This window comes from Apteryx mantelli, chromosome 30 (genome assembly GCF_036417845.1).
Source record: "Apteryx mantelli isolate bAptMan1 chromosome 30, bAptMan1.hap1, whole genome shotgun sequence".
Classification (NCBI taxonomy): domain Eukaryota; kingdom Metazoa; phylum Chordata; class Aves; order Apterygiformes; family Apterygidae; genus Apteryx; species Apteryx mantelli.
Window position 1 is genome coordinate 3,216,031 of NC_090007.1, and position 15,434 is coordinate 3,231,464.

The window sequence follows — 15,434 nt, forward strand, 5'->3', positions numbered from 1 at the left end:
CTACCCACATTTCAAAGAGTAATTTGCATAATGCAATATCCCGAGTGCCCTGGCTTGGTTCCAGCACAGCCTCCTCCAGTGGGAGAGCCAGAGCTAAACAAACATCGCTAATGAAATGAATGCGAGGCGAGATTAGAGGGACAGAGAGCAAACAGCCACATTACAACAGTATAAATACCCATTAGTTAGAAATGCTCCGCCGCGAGAGTGCAAGAGGGCATTAGTGTCGTGCGGTTTTTGTACCAGCGCCGCCACGATCGCCGGAGCCGAGCTGCGCCCGGCGAGCTCCGGGGTCGGCGCAGCGGAGGGAGGCCGAGGAAGTGGGTGCCCGGCAAGGGCCGAGCACTGCGAGCTCCCGGGACTGGTCGAGGCAAGCGGCCCCCGTCCCCACCGGCCAGGGACAGGCAGCGAGAGGGAACGGCGGGAAGCACGGCTCAGCGCGCTCCTGCCAAGCCTCCGGTTGCAGCAAACCCCTAGAGCTTTGCAAAATGATGACGGAATTAAGCCCTTGTTTTATTTAATTCTCTGGCTGCAGATTTAGAGGTAAACGTAATTAACCTAATTTCCATATCTGGGACAGCTGGACTTTAAAAAAAAAAAAAAGAAAAAAAAAAGAAAAAAAGAAGGCACCAAACCCGGCATAAATCACCAGGACAGACAGAGAGGATTTTTCTCTCCAGCGCGTTTCATTGTTTATTCCTTTATCCCTTGGAGGAAAGAGCTGTGTTGATGCTGTTCCTTAGCGCCAGCTCCCTTAACCCTTGCCTGCCCAGGGAGCCGCACGCCGCCTCCCTGCCGAGCGGGCCGATGCCGGCCCCTTCCAGCCCCCCGGTGCTCTCTCCACCCTCCGCACCCGGGAGACCTGAGCCTTTGCAGTCCCAAGTAATGCTGTGTCCGACTGGCAGGTTTATCCCTGATGATCGTATCCCGCTTGCATACTGGTTATAAAGCTCGTCCTAGCTTAAATATCACGCTCCCCAGGTGTCAGTGCTCACCCAGACACTGGTATATTTATGCCCTGTTAATCATTATTCAGTTTAACCATGCACGGATTTAGCCTCCTCATCGCTTCATAAATACGTCCCGATGTGGTGGTTGCCGCTGTTGTCTGCCGGTTGCCTGCCCTTCGGCAGCGGCAGTGACGCCGGGCTGAACTAATCCCGTGCGGCCGCGGCAGAGGCGATTCAAGGCCTCTGTACGGCAGCCTGCAATTGCCCCGACGCTTCTGCCGCTGTGTCGCACTGCACCGTGCCGGAGGGGGAATTATCTCAGTACTGCTTGGGGCCAAGGAGATGGGATGGGAGCATGTTATGCCACTGGGCTGGGGCTTTTCCACAGCAAGGATCTATTCTTGAGGAAAGAAAATGGTGAATGCTGCATCTCCTCAGCTCGGTCATGAGAGCCACGGTCTGTCCCATGCGGAGCAAGGCACTCCGAGCTTGATCTGCTGCTTTTCTCCCCTCTGACTATTCTGTTTTCTTTCCTAATTCCTCCAGTCCATTGACCCTGGCCAGCAGTTCACCTGGGAGCACTCAAACCTCGAAGTGAACAAGCCCAAAAACCGTTACGCTAATGTGATTGCCTACGACCACTCCCGCGTCATTCTGCTGCCCATTGAAGGTACTGTAGCAGCCTCCGCTCGTACAGGTTTGCATCAGGCTGAAGTTTCTGCAGGGCAGAACATTGCACGTGCTCTCTTCCCTTGCCTGTTACCCTCTATTTCTATTTTTCTCTTAGCATCTCCCTGGGAAGCAGGAGAGACCTGTGTAAACCATGCATTTGTTAAGTTCTGGTGACTGACGCGTTCCCCGGAGCGGCAATCTCTCATTTCAAAGGCTGGTTTATCAAGCAACTGTCTTTCTCTTTACTGGGAGATCCCTGCTCAATACGTTTCTGAGTAAAGCAGGAAGGAGGCAGTGGGTGGCAGTGGATGTGAAGCGTATCTGTATGGCAGATGAATGAGAAGTGAGCAGAAGGTTAATTGTACAAATATGAGTGTCAACAACATGGCAAAGCTATGGCTGCTGAGTTGTACAAGATCTAAAAATTACTTGGTATGTAGCTCCTGCTGCAGTCCTGGCCCCTAAAAGGCTAAAAATAGTAAAGGTTTAGTGTTAGCCTGGTAGGTCATATATGGTTTCTTAAGCTGCTTGTGTGAGAGATGGGGCAGTCGGAAGATTTACATTAAACTTCATAGCTTGTGGCTCTTGATGGAGTTGCCCTGGTGCAAGCTAGGAGAAGAGGGGCTGCTGGTGGCAAAGAGATGAAGTTCTAACAGTGGGATCTTCTTCGGTTGCTGCTGTTGGGATAATACTTGGGTTTCATCGTCTCAGGCTGTATATGGCTATGCTGTACCGATAAAGCATTTCCAGCCAGCCTTGCGCTGCCAAGAGCTGATCGGCTGAGCAGAGAGGATACAGGACGCATTAATAAGCCCCTAGTGAATGTAAAGGTTAATTTGGAAGCCTTAGTGACAAGGGAATTGCTAGAATAATCTGCCTATTTCAAGATAACTCCGAGGGACGATGGGAAGTGGAAGTGCTGTTTCTGAGGTAACAAAGATCGTGGTGATTTGCCAAAAAGCTGCACAAATCTGGATTGGCCCTGTCTTCCTTTAGAGGATTGTAAACATTTCTCATTGTGCAGCTGACTGTGTTCTGGCTTGTTTTCCTTCCAAGATTAATATTGCATGAGCCGAGGAAAGCTAAGTCTTTAAAAAGTTGCCTTGTCATTCCGGGGAAAAGAGAAGCGCACAAGCGCAGAAACGAGGGGCGCTTTGGGCTGCTGCCCGCTCTCGGGGAAGCGGAGGGCACCGGGCTGGAGGCAGGAGCAGCCTCGGCTCTGCCCCGGCGACACTGATGGCAGCACAAGCGTGGGGGGGCCGGGTTCAATTCTCCATCTTCTGCGAGGTTCAGGCTTGCCTTGGCTGGCGTGTCCCTGCCTACCCGGCTGTGTTTTATACTGAGGGCTGGAAGATGAGAAGGGCCGGAGGAATGAGTTGTTGTTTTTCTTTTTGTTTTAAATCTGGATTTGTCAAGGCTGCAGACTGTCAGCGTCTGCTTGGTCAGGAAGAAGCAGCGGCTCTGATTCAGTGACTTTTCCGTAACTGGGCCTGTCACGCAGCGAAACATTGCAGGGGCTCATGGCCACCATTTTAAATTACAGAGTGGACCCGAGGGGGCTGGAGGGGAGATTAATTCTGGAAGCTCAGCCTTGATCACCTTCCCGCTGCTGCTGCACAGCCGCTTTCGCTCCTGAAATTTCAGATTGGGAAGGAGTGGAGGCAGGGAACTCTCCAGAAATTTAATCAAAAGCCGTTTCCACCGGCAGCTGAAATTACCAAGTACCCTTGAGGACTGGCAGGCAGCTCGGAGCGGGCTGCACCTAGCCAACAGCGGCAGCAATGGCTAGTGCCGCAACAGGACGAGGAGCAGCAACCCGCTTCATATTGGTGCCCCCCACCCTTGGCTCCCCCTCAAGACATGAGTTAAGTGTTTCTGTACCCAGTTAATCTTAGGTTAGCAGAAAGCTGCCAACACTGCCAGCTGCTCTGCTGTAATTAGGAATGGGCCAAACCTCCAAATAGTGCAAATCCTCCGTGCCAATCTCGGAGGCTCTCTAAAGCTGAAGCTGAACATCGATGCGTGCCAGTGTCCATTTTAACTCCAGCGCGGTTTTCTCCTGCCGCATCCCCATCACGCTGTCCTCGCTGGCAGCACCTCCTGCCAGTCGCATCAAACCCCTCGAACAAGGACACAAGCAGGCAGCTGTAACTCAATAGCCTGTAACCCATGCAAAAAGAAAGAAAATAAAAACTCCTAAAAATGGCAGTGTATGACTTAAAGTGAGTCACAGCCTGTCATTTCAAAGCCATCTCCTTTACTGGCTGAATCCAGCTTGGTTTTATCCAGCTGCATCTCAGTGCCTGGGATGGGCTGTGCAGTGCATCAGCCAGCTGCATTTGCTACCCAGACTCTGTGCGTTCTGCGATAGGAACTTTTTTCTTGTTGTATTTGAGACCAGTGAAGCAAGAGCCCTAGACCAGGACTTTTGCTCCTATTGGCAATACCAGTAAGAACAAAATGGTTTCAAGGCTTGATATTGGTCTCCTTAACGTCTTTTGCAAAAAAATTGACTCCCTATAATGCAGAGTTACAAGGCAGGAGCTTCAGCTGAGACAAACTTGCAAAGAGCCTGTTGTTCCCAGCGCTGCTTTTAACCCGGCAAGCTTGCAACATTAAGAAATGAAGGCTCAAGTGTTTTTGCAGGGGAGCCGTCTCTTAACAACACTCCTGCAAAGATCTCGTTTCCCAGCTACGTAAAGCCCTGTCCTGCACAATCCACTAACTCCCTTTTGCTGATTTAATACAGGAATTGTGGGCAGTGATTACATTAACGCCAACTACATTGATGGCTACCGGAAGCAGAATGCCTACATTGCCACGCAGGGGCCCCTGCCGGAGACCTTCGGAGACTTTTGGAGGATGGTGTGGGAGCAGCGTTCAGCTACTATTGTTATGATGACTAAGCTGGAGGAGAAATCACGGGTGAGATGCATGAGAGATGACTAGTTAGTCATAATCCTGGGGAACTGGAGGAATGCTTTCCCTTTCATCAGCAGCCCACATTTATGTCATTGGGGGATTTCTACCTGCTCCAAGAGAAGACGCTCAATCCCAGTGCATTTTCTGTAGCTCTGTCTCGGAGTTAATCATGTGGCAAGTTTCACGTTCAGTTCTCCTGTTTAACAAGCCCCAGTACCTTCCCTCTAATCTTCAGGATCATTCCAGTCTGTTGTCTACATGACTGATGTGGTGCATCAAAGCCTGTGCTGAGTCAGTAGGAGCTTTTCATGCTGGGCTGTCCCTACTGTGGGGCTCTGGAAAGAGCCATTTCTTGCACCTTCCTTCCGCTTTGCAAGCTGGCCAGCTTCACCTGTAATGTCAAGGCAGTTCTGGAATGAGCTTCCCCTGCAGCACAGGCTTTGTCCCAGAGTTCAGCAATACCTCTTGTCTTCCAGATAAAGTGCGACCAGTATTGGCCGGGCCGGGGTACAGACACCTACGGAATGATTCAAGTGACGTTACTCGATACCATTGAGCTGGCCACGTTCTGCGTTCGAACGTTCTCCCTTCACAAGGTGAGCTTTCTCCCGCTCCCGCATCTTCCCGAGATGGGCGACAGCATGCCGTCCTCCTCGCACGGCGTGGGCAGGGTTGGGGTTGTGCTGACACCTCACGTGACCCTTGTTGCTCCTGTATCTTTGCAGAATGGCTCCAGTGAGAAGCGGGAGGTCCGCCAGTTCCAGTTCACAGCGTGGCCTGACCACGGTGTACCTGAATACCCCACCCCGTTCCTGGCTTTCCTGCGGCGGGTGAAAACCTGCAACCCCCCTGATGCTGGCCCAATTGTGGTGCACTGCAGGTACTGATTTTCTTCACCTCACTCTTGCACAGGACTATCTGCAAGGGAGGCAAAAGTTCAGTAAGATGTTGATTTGCATCCCAGGAGGAATCTTCTTTGCTGAGACATGTATAGTTTCCCAGCAAGTACACAGCAGGCTGGAGCTGCAAAGTGGGTTCCCAGCCAGTTTCTGAGGAGGATACTTGGGGTTTTCATTCAGAGCAGAATTTCCTGAGATGAGTGGTTTGCTTGGCACCACATCGCTCAGGCGTTGTTAGCAAGGGGAAGCTCCCGGTGCTGTATTGGTGTATGTTTCCGGAGTGTGTAGGGCTGTTTCCTTGTCACAGTGGGAAAGGAGGAAGATAAAGTGGGACCTAGGAAGCTGCTTGAGCATTGCTTCATAGGGCGTTTGGGAGGCAGAGTCGCCTGAGCTGTCAAAGGGAGAGCTGACAGTGATTGAAAGAGAGGTTTTTGAGTGCTGCAGCCTTTCTGAAAGTGACAACCTGAAGGCCCCTGTGGGCTGGTAGCATTCCCTAATTCAATTTACGATCCAGCAAGGAACGCTTGCAGCCTCAACTTAGATAAATCCCTGCGTTCCTCGGGAGGATGCGGAGGAGCCCGCAGGTTAGGCAGCGCTGAGGAAAGTGACATCTGAATTTTACAGGCAGTTGGCGGACACTAATCCTGCCTCTCCTAGAGGATGCCATTTAAACAGTCTTTGCAAGTGGGCAACTTATCACTAACCTTGCAGATGGCAATTATCGTGCACCTCTCAGAACATGAATAAAGAGAACTGTCAGCTCACAAGGTGCATGAACCAGCTCCCAGATCAGCTGCTAAATTCTTGCCAAAGCTCCAGTCACCTGCTTGGTTCAGGTGTTAGGCAGTCTAATTAACAGAGATCAAGGGGGCTTTATGAAAAAAGAGACTGCACTGGAATAGTAAGAGGAAACCCTTTATTAGCAATGGCAAATGCATAGACCCATGGAGCCCTGCTGATTCATGAATGCCTTTACACACAAGTTTGATGTTACCTCGATGTACAAAAACATTTAGGTAAAGGGGTGACGCATGTTACTCATTACAACATCAATAGTTTCTCAGCTGCTGAAAGATCTGAGTGATTAAACATGCTTTTTAAGCCTTCAGATCATGGCAGCCTTTTGTTCAGGCCCAGAGCCCCCTGCCTGGAATTGTCATAATTGTGTGTCTGCCAGGAGAGCTCACATCACGGGGATGCCACAGATGAAGAGGCGTGGGAAATGGGGCAGATCGCTGTCGAGGGGCAATAGGGGCACTACCAGAGACAACTTTTCATCTTCTGTCCTCGGATGACATAAGATCAAACTTTTGGAGGGTGGCTAAACTGAGCTGAGACTCAAAGCGAATCTCTGCACATTGCAAACTCTTTGGGTCTAAGCCTGAGTGCTTCTGCATAGAGGCTGGCACAGAAGACAAGGGGACCTTTCCATCTGTGGGCCCTGAACTCCAGGAACATCTCCCTGGCATCGTGACAGCGCTAGCCCCTAGGTGTGGGGCTCAGAGGAACAGCGTTTTAGGTTCCAGCGCAGGTTTTACTAGCACCAGTGCAGCACTGTGCTCACGCACTAGAGCATCTGTGACTCGGATCAGCTGTAAGTCAGTGCCAGTGGAGGAATTGTCCATCACTTATTTTTTCTCCCTTTCCTTTCAGCGCGGGAGTTGGACGGACCGGCTGCTTCATTGTGATTGATGCCATGCTGGAGAGGATAAAACATGAGAAGACAGTGGACATTTACGGGCATGTTACCCTCATGAGGTCACAGCGCAACTACATGGTACAGACAGAAGACCAGTACAGCTTTATACACGATGCCTTGCTTGAGGCGGTTGCTTGCGGCAACACAGAGGTCCCAGCTAGGAATCTGTACACTTACATCCAGAAATTGGCACAGATAGAAGTTGGCGAGCACGTGACAGGCATGGAGCTGGAGTTCAAGGTAAGGGCACGTACTGCCCAGCAGGCTCACAGAGGCTTGCACAGGGCCAGTGCTGTCTTTGCTTTCTATTTGCACTGGACGATACAAGAGACGGGCAGGGAAATCACATGGGCCCATGCATGGAAATATCTAGGTTTATGCGGTGGAAGAAGTTAACAAGGGTCAATGTGATGAAGAGAACCACACATCGGTTGCTCTGTCAGAGGTGATCCTCATTTGGGCTTTTATAGTACGCTCGCAGCAGGGTGGGTTATATTTCTTCTCCCACTGCTGTGACTAATAGCCCAAGCAGCACATGCAAGTGTTCTGGAAGCTTTAAGCTCAAAAATCCTAGTATTTAAAAAAATGACTGGACTAGAATTAGTCTTTTTTCATTGAAGAAAGAATGAGGACAGGGAGCTGGGGATGCTCTGTATTCATAAGTGGAGCTTTGTTCTGCTTCCACTCCTGGGTGACAGACAGGGAGCCCTTCTAAGGCTGATGGGAACTTTTTGGTTCCATGCTAGAGAAGTAATTATGCTGACTTCTGCTGTCGTGGTTCCCGGGGGAGACCCAGTTGCTGCTGCAAGAGACTTGGCTGGTCATTTCAACTCCAGATTGAATTTGATCCCTCCTTAGATTGGGTTTTTAACTTTTCTTATTATTATTTGAAAGTTTTGCTGGGGAAAATGTCTATCAGCCTCTACTTGTTCCCCTGAAAAAAGGAGACGCACAAGGCAGAGCAACATGGTAGAACATGAAAGGCAAAGAAAATGGGCTGGAGTAGGGGCATGGCAAAAAAGGGGGACAGCCAGGAGCTGAACTAATGGGTGTGACTCCGCTTTTGCCTCCAGCGACTTGCCAACTCCAAAGCCCACACCTCCAGGTTCATCAGTGCCAACCTCCCGTGCAACAAATTCAAGAATCGCCTTGTCAACATCATGCCATATGAGACCACGCGGGTCTGCCTTCAGCCCATCAGAGGAGTGGAAGGGTCAGACTACATCAACGCCAGCTTCATTGATGGCTACAGGTAAACAGCAACCTTGCTGCCCCCTAAACTGCCAGGGAGTTAACTTAGCAGACTGGGTTGGTTCAGAGGACGTGGAAGTGCTGACAGGTGGATGGACGGGCTGTCCCAGGTCTGTTGTTCCGTCCCATATGTGTACTGTGAACAATGGTGCAATTGTAGAGGGAAAGTCCCTCCTGCTGATGGCCAGCAATCCACACAAAGACTCAAATGCAGCATTCTGATAAAGTTTATTCTCTGTGGTCTTAAGTTACCTCTCCCCTAAAGCAAACAAAGGAAACCCCTCTCCAGGTGCCAGTCCTAAACACTCAGCATTGCGGAGGGGGGTGGATTTTGCTGTGGGGAGGTTTCTACAAAACAGATTAGCCTTTTTTATTGCTTTTGGGATTTGGGAATGTTGCAATTATGACAGCTTCCTACAGGCAGTATGTGCCACGTGTTTCAGCTCTAGGAAGCAGCCTCTGTTGGTAATGCCCAGAGCCCAGTCAGCTGAAGCCAAGCCCTAACAAAGGGTGCAAAGCAACCCCACATATATATATATATATATATATATATATTTTTTTTTTTCTCCTCACCTCCAGGTGCATGCAAGAGTCCTGGATCTAGCTGGGGCTGCTGGGCTTGGGCACCTTTGCAGCTGGTTCTTCAATTCTTGGTGCTGTTTAGACAGTCCCAGAAAATACGGGTTCTGGTTTCAGGAATGTGGTGTATGTCATGTTCCTCCATTTAGCATGTCATGCCAGATTAGTCTGGATTTAGTCCTCTGAAACAGTAATTAGAGAAAACTGCACCATTGGCTCTTTTTGACTATTAGCACCAAACACCCCACCTGCCCCTTTAGACCTTGCACCCTTCCAGTTCTTCTCCAGCACGTCTATTTGTTTTCCGAATCTTCAGCCTTTGTAAGTGTTCACCAAAGCTTCTGCCAAGTCCTAATGCATTCTCCCCACGCTTGACCTTCCCCTGGGGTTTGTGCTCCGTTTCAGACAACAGAAGGCGTACATTGCCACTCAAGGGCCTCTGGCAGAGACTACTGAAGACTTCTGGCGGATGCTATGGGAGAACAACTCCACCATTGTCGTGATGTTGACCAAGCTTCGCGAGATGGGGCGGGTAAGTGGGTGCTAAGGAGAAGGATGGGGGAAACCTACAGCACAAGGGCTAACAAAGATGTTTCTTACCCCTTGGCAGGAAAAGTGCCATCAGTATTGGCCAGCAGAGCGCTCTGCCCGGTACCAGTACTTTGTAGTGGATCCCATGGCTGAATACAACATGCCGCAGTACATCCTGCGAGAATTCAAGGTCACTGATGCCAGGGTAAGTGCTGTATGATGTGCTGTCTGCTTGGAGCTTTCACTGGAGGATTATAGCTGGGCGTGGGCTGGAGCAGCTCAAACACATGCAGTAGGGAAGGTGGCTTACAGAAAGCAAGTCTGGCTTGTTTTGGCTCCTGTAACAAAGATTGAGGTGTAAACACTTCCTACATGAAAGTCTGGGGATTATAATCAGTGGAGGAGAGCTTAGTTGTGAAAAGGAAGAAAACACACAAACTCAGATAAACTGAACTTGAATATATTTTCTTAGAAATCGAAAGTAGTTTTCTAGTCTCTGCTCACTAACCATAATATTGAGTCACTTTGCCAGAGATGCACCAAGCTTTTAGTTTTACTTGCAGCTCATTTTAGATGAAGGCAAAAATTAATATCTCCCTAAACAACTAATGAAAACACAGACCTGCAAAGGACACTGTTTGCCCTACAGAAGATTTACACCTCTTTTGTAGTTTTAAGAGGAGCCGCCGTTACTCATATTCAAAAGGGCACAGTCACTCAAGTTATCTTAGATTCAATGTCAGATTTCTCCTACAAGGAAATATTTCAATACCTACTGAGATTTGTTTAGTGAATGTAACCCTCCCTCTCAAAGCAGCTTCCCGGGCTTTTGAGGTTGCCAGTATTATAGAACCTGATAATTCTATTTGCAAGGTTGAGAAGGCTGCCTCTTCAGTGCTGGTAGAACAAGATTTATCTTCCTGTCAACTGTAATTCTGACACTATGGCAACTCTTCCTCAAGATTGATAGAGAGGCCATAACCTCTCCTTGAATGTTCCTTTGCTGTAGACTCCATCTGTGCAGTCTTTGCAATGGTCAGAGCTTTCAGGACACCTGCCAGCAGTATAGATCTGTACTGACAAGCTGACTCCAGAAATGTCACCTGCAAGATGAGCAGCTTCATCATAATATATACGCTCAAAGTTGGTTTAATTTCTGTGTGTCCCTTAACGAACTAGCAACAAAATGATTTTGCCTTTTGTGTTTAGTAGCGTGAATACAGGATGTTTTAACTATTGTCGTGTCCTCCCGCAGGACGGGCAGTCGCGAACTGTTCGTCAGTTCCAGTTCACTGACTGGCCAGAACAAGGCGTGCCAAAATCGGGAGAAGGCTTCATCGATTTCATTGGACAGGTGCATAAGACCAAGGAGCAGTTTGGGCAGGATGGCCCCATCTCTGTCCACTGCAGGTAGGCGTGTGCGGATGGAAACGGCTTAATTCACCTAAAGAGTCAAAAGAGCAGAAGGAATTCAAATCCTGTAGAAATCTCTCTCCTTTCCCACCCATCTTCGCATGCAGATTTCTAGACAAAGTCGGGGAGGGGGTTACTTCTGCCAACCAAACTCCTCTCCTCTCGGACCGGGGCATTGCCCGCAAGGCCTTCGATCTGTTGTCTAGAGGAGAGGCACGAAATGCTGATAACTCTGAAGGAGGTGGGAACCATAGTGTTAACAAATTTTTGACCTGCAGCTTATTGCAGACACGGTTGGAGATGGGACTCAAAAGTTCCACTACCTCACAGAGAAATGCCATCCTGTTATGGGATAGGACCCTCAGCAACTCTTAAATTTGGAATTATATAAGTACTTTGTTACCAGTCTCAGCCTAGTCTGAGCCTCTAACTCTGCTGGCCTATGTCTGCTGATGGCAAGAACTGTGCATCCATCCCCGTGTACAGGAGAGGATAATGCACAGCACTGCGTTCTCCACATTATTTCCATTCCAATAGCCTAATGTTACACATCAGTAACAATTTTCACACTGAATGCTGTCTACCACTACTAAAGCTTTTGATCTTTCTGTGTCAGTCTCTCAGAAGTTTGTTTGGGTCACGCATGCTCACAGTTTTACTGTTTCCTACCTGCTGGAGGACTGACTTGAGTCTCTCCAGTTCTAACATGTTTATGTTCAGAAGACATGGCTGTTAGCTCCATCATACTATAACCTTAGCATTTAGGAAGCCATTTGGAAATTGTAACATAGAATCTGCTTTTTTTTTTCTTTTTCCCCTCTGTTCTCTGCAGTGCTGGCGTGGGCAGGACTGGAGTGTTTATCACACTGAGTATCGTCCTGGAACGAATGCGTTATGAGGGTGTTGTAGATATTTTCCAGACAGTAAAGATGCTGCGAACACAACGACCTGCTATGGTGCAAACGGAGGTAAGGTGGGGTGGGGAACCCTCCCCCTCTCGCAGCTCGGGCACTGTGCGCCGAGTGCAGAGAAGCAAAGCACCAGAGCTGCAGGCCAGTCCCTCAGCTGCCCTGGCAGCATGGAGCACAATTTTGCCTTTCTAACCACTAGCAAAACCTTCCCTGAAGAATTAGCAGGCTCAGGCTGCACTGCTGATTTTTACCTTCCTTGGCTAAAAAAAAAAAAAGAAAAAAAAAAAGTTCATTGTTATAAATTCTCATTAGAATTTCATCCCAGTCTGCCAACCCTGATTCTCATCTCATCCCTGCCGCTGAGATTAGGAGGACTCACCTGCTCTAAACACAGCCTCTTTTGGCTACAGCTAAAGAAAGATTAAGGGTGGGATATTCGTCTCTGAGATGTACAAACAATGAAGGGGAGGGATTTCCTCTCCCACGACTTCACCGCTCTTGCGGCCTGTGCGTGGTTCCTGCCTGAGGACCTGAGAGCTGGAGAGCTGGGCAGGGATCGTGAAGGGCTGGTCCAGCCGCTGAAGCGCTGTCGCTCTTTACTGTTTGCAGGATGAATACCAGTTCTGTTACCAGGCAGCTCTGGAGTATCTGGGAAGTTTTGATCACTATGCAACATAAAAAGCCATCCGTTGTGCAGACTCTACCAACCACTTAAGTCCTGGAAGGCCTCTTCTGACCCAGGAGGAGCGCTTGAACTTACAAAACTGAATCAGAAGAAGTACCTTTTCATCTGGACAATGCATTGGGGAGCAGGGAGAAGGACTGAAAGGAACACCCCCTTCAGGAACTCCATGTTGTAACCTGGACCGTGAAGAGGCAGCTCAGGAGATTGCTGAAGGACTGCTTTAAGTGGTGAACTGCTCTTGTTACCTCAAGTGGTGTTCGCTGTGGAGGATGTATGGACATCATGAAACAGACCCAAAAGCTATAACACACCTTGCGAAATGTTACCGCTGGAGAAGGGAAGGAAACCGACTTTGGTTACATCATTAGAGTTCAGTTTATTTACTAATATAGTTGGCAGTCTTTAAAGGAAGTCACTTGCAGCGTTGAAGGTGTTCTGTAAAAGATGAGCAAAGAAACACGCTAAATGTCAACACTTAGGCAACCTTAGGGTCAGGAGTTCTTCTAGCTGGAGTCTTAATAACCTCGGTATCAACATTGGGATGATTCTGGGCTTACAGGCACTTTGCAAACAGCATTCACTGAATGCCCCTGCCACACAAGAGGTTTTATAACTCACATTTTGAATACTTGGAACATTCCTCATTTCTTCTAATTCCAAAATTTATTTTTTAGGATATTTAAAATTATAGAGAGAAAGGTATAAAACCCCCACCTGGCTGCGTGGTGTGGCCCCCTCCCCTCGCCCACAGGCGGGATGGGACAGGTCGAGGTGGCAGCTCCCCTGGGCTGGGTTTGCTGACTGCTGGTTCTGTTCCCCCTTTTCAGCACATCCAGCCACCCAAACGCGTTAATTTAAGCAGAGCTGGGACACCCACCCCCCCCGATACAGCAAGGCAGCCCCTTTCCCCCTCTCTTTGCACATTCACGCAGACCCACTTCTGCTGCAAGCAGCTGGGCCACCCCCCGACCGGTTCCTGCCTCCAAAGGCCGGGAGCAGCTTTCCGAAAGGAGCCTGAGCAGCACCCTTAAGAAATCTGTTTCCCAAAGCCAACCGCTTCTTGCTGCCGACCCCTCGCCTCCGACCGCGGCGGCTCGCGGGAGCGACGCAGAGCTACTCTCAGGACTGTCCCAGGCCCACGGCACACCAGGTTCAGTGGCACGGCTACCAACATGCCCTAGCTGTATAACTAACTAACTAATGCGGAAAGATCAAGTAAGGTGCATTCAATGGCATATACTGTGAGTGGCTTGCTTTAAAGTATCGATGTAACTGTAACAAGTGACATTACCTTTTTTTTTTTAAATAGTGTATTTTTTCCTTTTTTTAAAAAAAAAAAAGACAAAGATATCAGTCAATGAATTTAAAAGAAAAATTTGCTTATTTGTTCATATTATGTTCAAAGACAGTCTATTTTTTCACTGTAGAAATGTTACGTGTAATGGCTGTGATATATAAAAATGCAGTGCAAATTGCTACTTCTACATATTGCTTTTCTACCATTTAAAAGGTTTGACTTGCTCATGTAAGAACAAAAACGTCCTTTCTGGATTTTCTTCTTTTTTTTAATTTTGCTTTTCTTTTTTGTTTTAAAGCTCAGACATATCAAGCGTCTCTGGAAGGGCGCGAGATGAGCAGGCAGGCGTGGACGGGGCGGCAGTGCCAACACTCCCCTTCAGCTGTGGCCGTGTTGCCCGGTCTTAACAGGGCCAGGGATGAACTGGGAGATGAAACAATCTCAAAGTGTCTTATGACAAGCTAAAAAGACAGCAATTTCAGGTTTTAAACATCAAAGGTGTCTCGGAGGAACAGCCCAAGTCTGTGCACTGGGTTGGAGATGCAATAATCTTGCAAATCGAACGTGCACAGAGGCCAGCCTGTCTCGGCAAAGACACACTGCCCTAACCACTGCTTGCCTGCGACCTTTCCTTTTTTATTTTTCTGGAAGGGGTAATCATGGCCACCCAGTGCTGCCCGGAAAACCCCACACCACTCTTTCCTGTCTTTAACTGAAGAAAAAAAAGAAAAAAAAAAAAGAACGAAAGGCTTCTTCGAGATTTTACTTCTTATTTGTGTGAAAGTTGCCCAAATTTCTAAGTATGTTGCAGCGAAAATCTTACTGGAAGAGTTTGGGGGGGGGGGGCGGGGGGAGGGGGGAGGTTTTTTTCCTTTGTATGAGAGCAAAGTGCTGTTGCTTTCACACTGTTATTTCAAACTGAACCAGTAAGTGGTTTTCATACCACGGTGTATGTAGATATATTGACTTTGTATTAAAGGAAGATTGTCTGAAAGGCCTGAGTGCGAAGCGGTTTGTCGGGAGCAGCGGGCAGAGCCGCGAGGCCGCAGCACGAGCCGGGCGCACGCGGCCGGGCGCCGCTTTCGCTCCCTCCGGCGTATTTATTTATTTATTTATTTGTGCTCCTTCGGGGAGGCTCAAAGCCCGGGCGACCCGCGGGGCTGCTCGCTCCCTCCTGCGGCGACGGCTTTTGAAGGAGCAGCAGCTCCTGGCGCCCTGCTGCCACGGCTGCCGGGGCTTCAGCTGGAGTCTAAAGGGGAAGTTGCTCTGCCGGCCCTGGACAACAGCTCCGAACTCCATTAAAAAAAGAAAAAAGATTGACTGAAGAAACGTACTTACTCCAAGCAGGGGGAGGCGGCTGGCGGCAAAGGCGCTGGTCCGTAGCGGAGGCTGGGGAGTGCGGTGCTCCGGCCGGAGGGTCCCGCGTTGGCAGGATATTCCCGCGCTGGGAACAGCCCGGGAAGAGGGAGCAGCGCACAGCTCCTCCGCGGCAGGGACGGGCCAAGGCCTCGCGCTGCCGTGACCTGCAACACAACCGGGAGGCAACGTTAGCGCCCAAACTCAGCTGCCGCCTTGGTGCCTACGTGAGCCGCCTAAAAAAGTCATTATTCACCTGCGCCAGAGTT

At 49.2% G+C, this 15,434-nt stretch overlaps 1 protein-coding gene across 4 annotated transcripts in view; it reads left to right on the plus strand.

Annotated features, from left to right (window-relative positions):
- The window catches only part of PTPRS (protein tyrosine phosphatase receptor type S), a 148,789-nt gene extending 134,238 nt beyond the window's left edge, over positions 1 to 14,551 (plus strand). For all 4 annotated transcript variants that reach the window (XM_067312918.1, XM_067312919.1, XM_067312920.1 and 1 more), the window contains 11 exons: positions 1,497 to 1,620; positions 4,372 to 4,547; positions 5,021 to 5,140; positions 5,270 to 5,424; positions 7,097 to 7,382; positions 8,216 to 8,394; positions 9,378 to 9,504; positions 9,583 to 9,708; positions 10,759 to 10,913; positions 11,749 to 11,884; positions 12,437 to 14,551. In XM_067312918.1, coding sequence (XP_067169019.1) covers positions 1,497 to 1,620; positions 4,372 to 4,547; positions 5,021 to 5,140; positions 5,270 to 5,424; positions 7,097 to 7,382; positions 8,216 to 8,394; positions 9,378 to 9,504; positions 9,583 to 9,708; positions 10,759 to 10,913; positions 11,749 to 11,884; positions 12,437 to 12,505 — 1,653 coding nt within the window. In that variant the 3' untranslated portion in view covers positions 12,506 to 14,551. The remainder of the gene's footprint in view (positions 1 to 1,496; positions 1,621 to 4,371; positions 4,548 to 5,020; positions 5,141 to 5,269; positions 5,425 to 7,096; positions 7,383 to 8,215; positions 8,395 to 9,377; positions 9,505 to 9,582; positions 9,709 to 10,758; positions 10,914 to 11,748; positions 11,885 to 12,436) is intronic.
- The last annotated feature ends 883 nt before the right edge of the window (positions 14,552 to 15,434 follow it).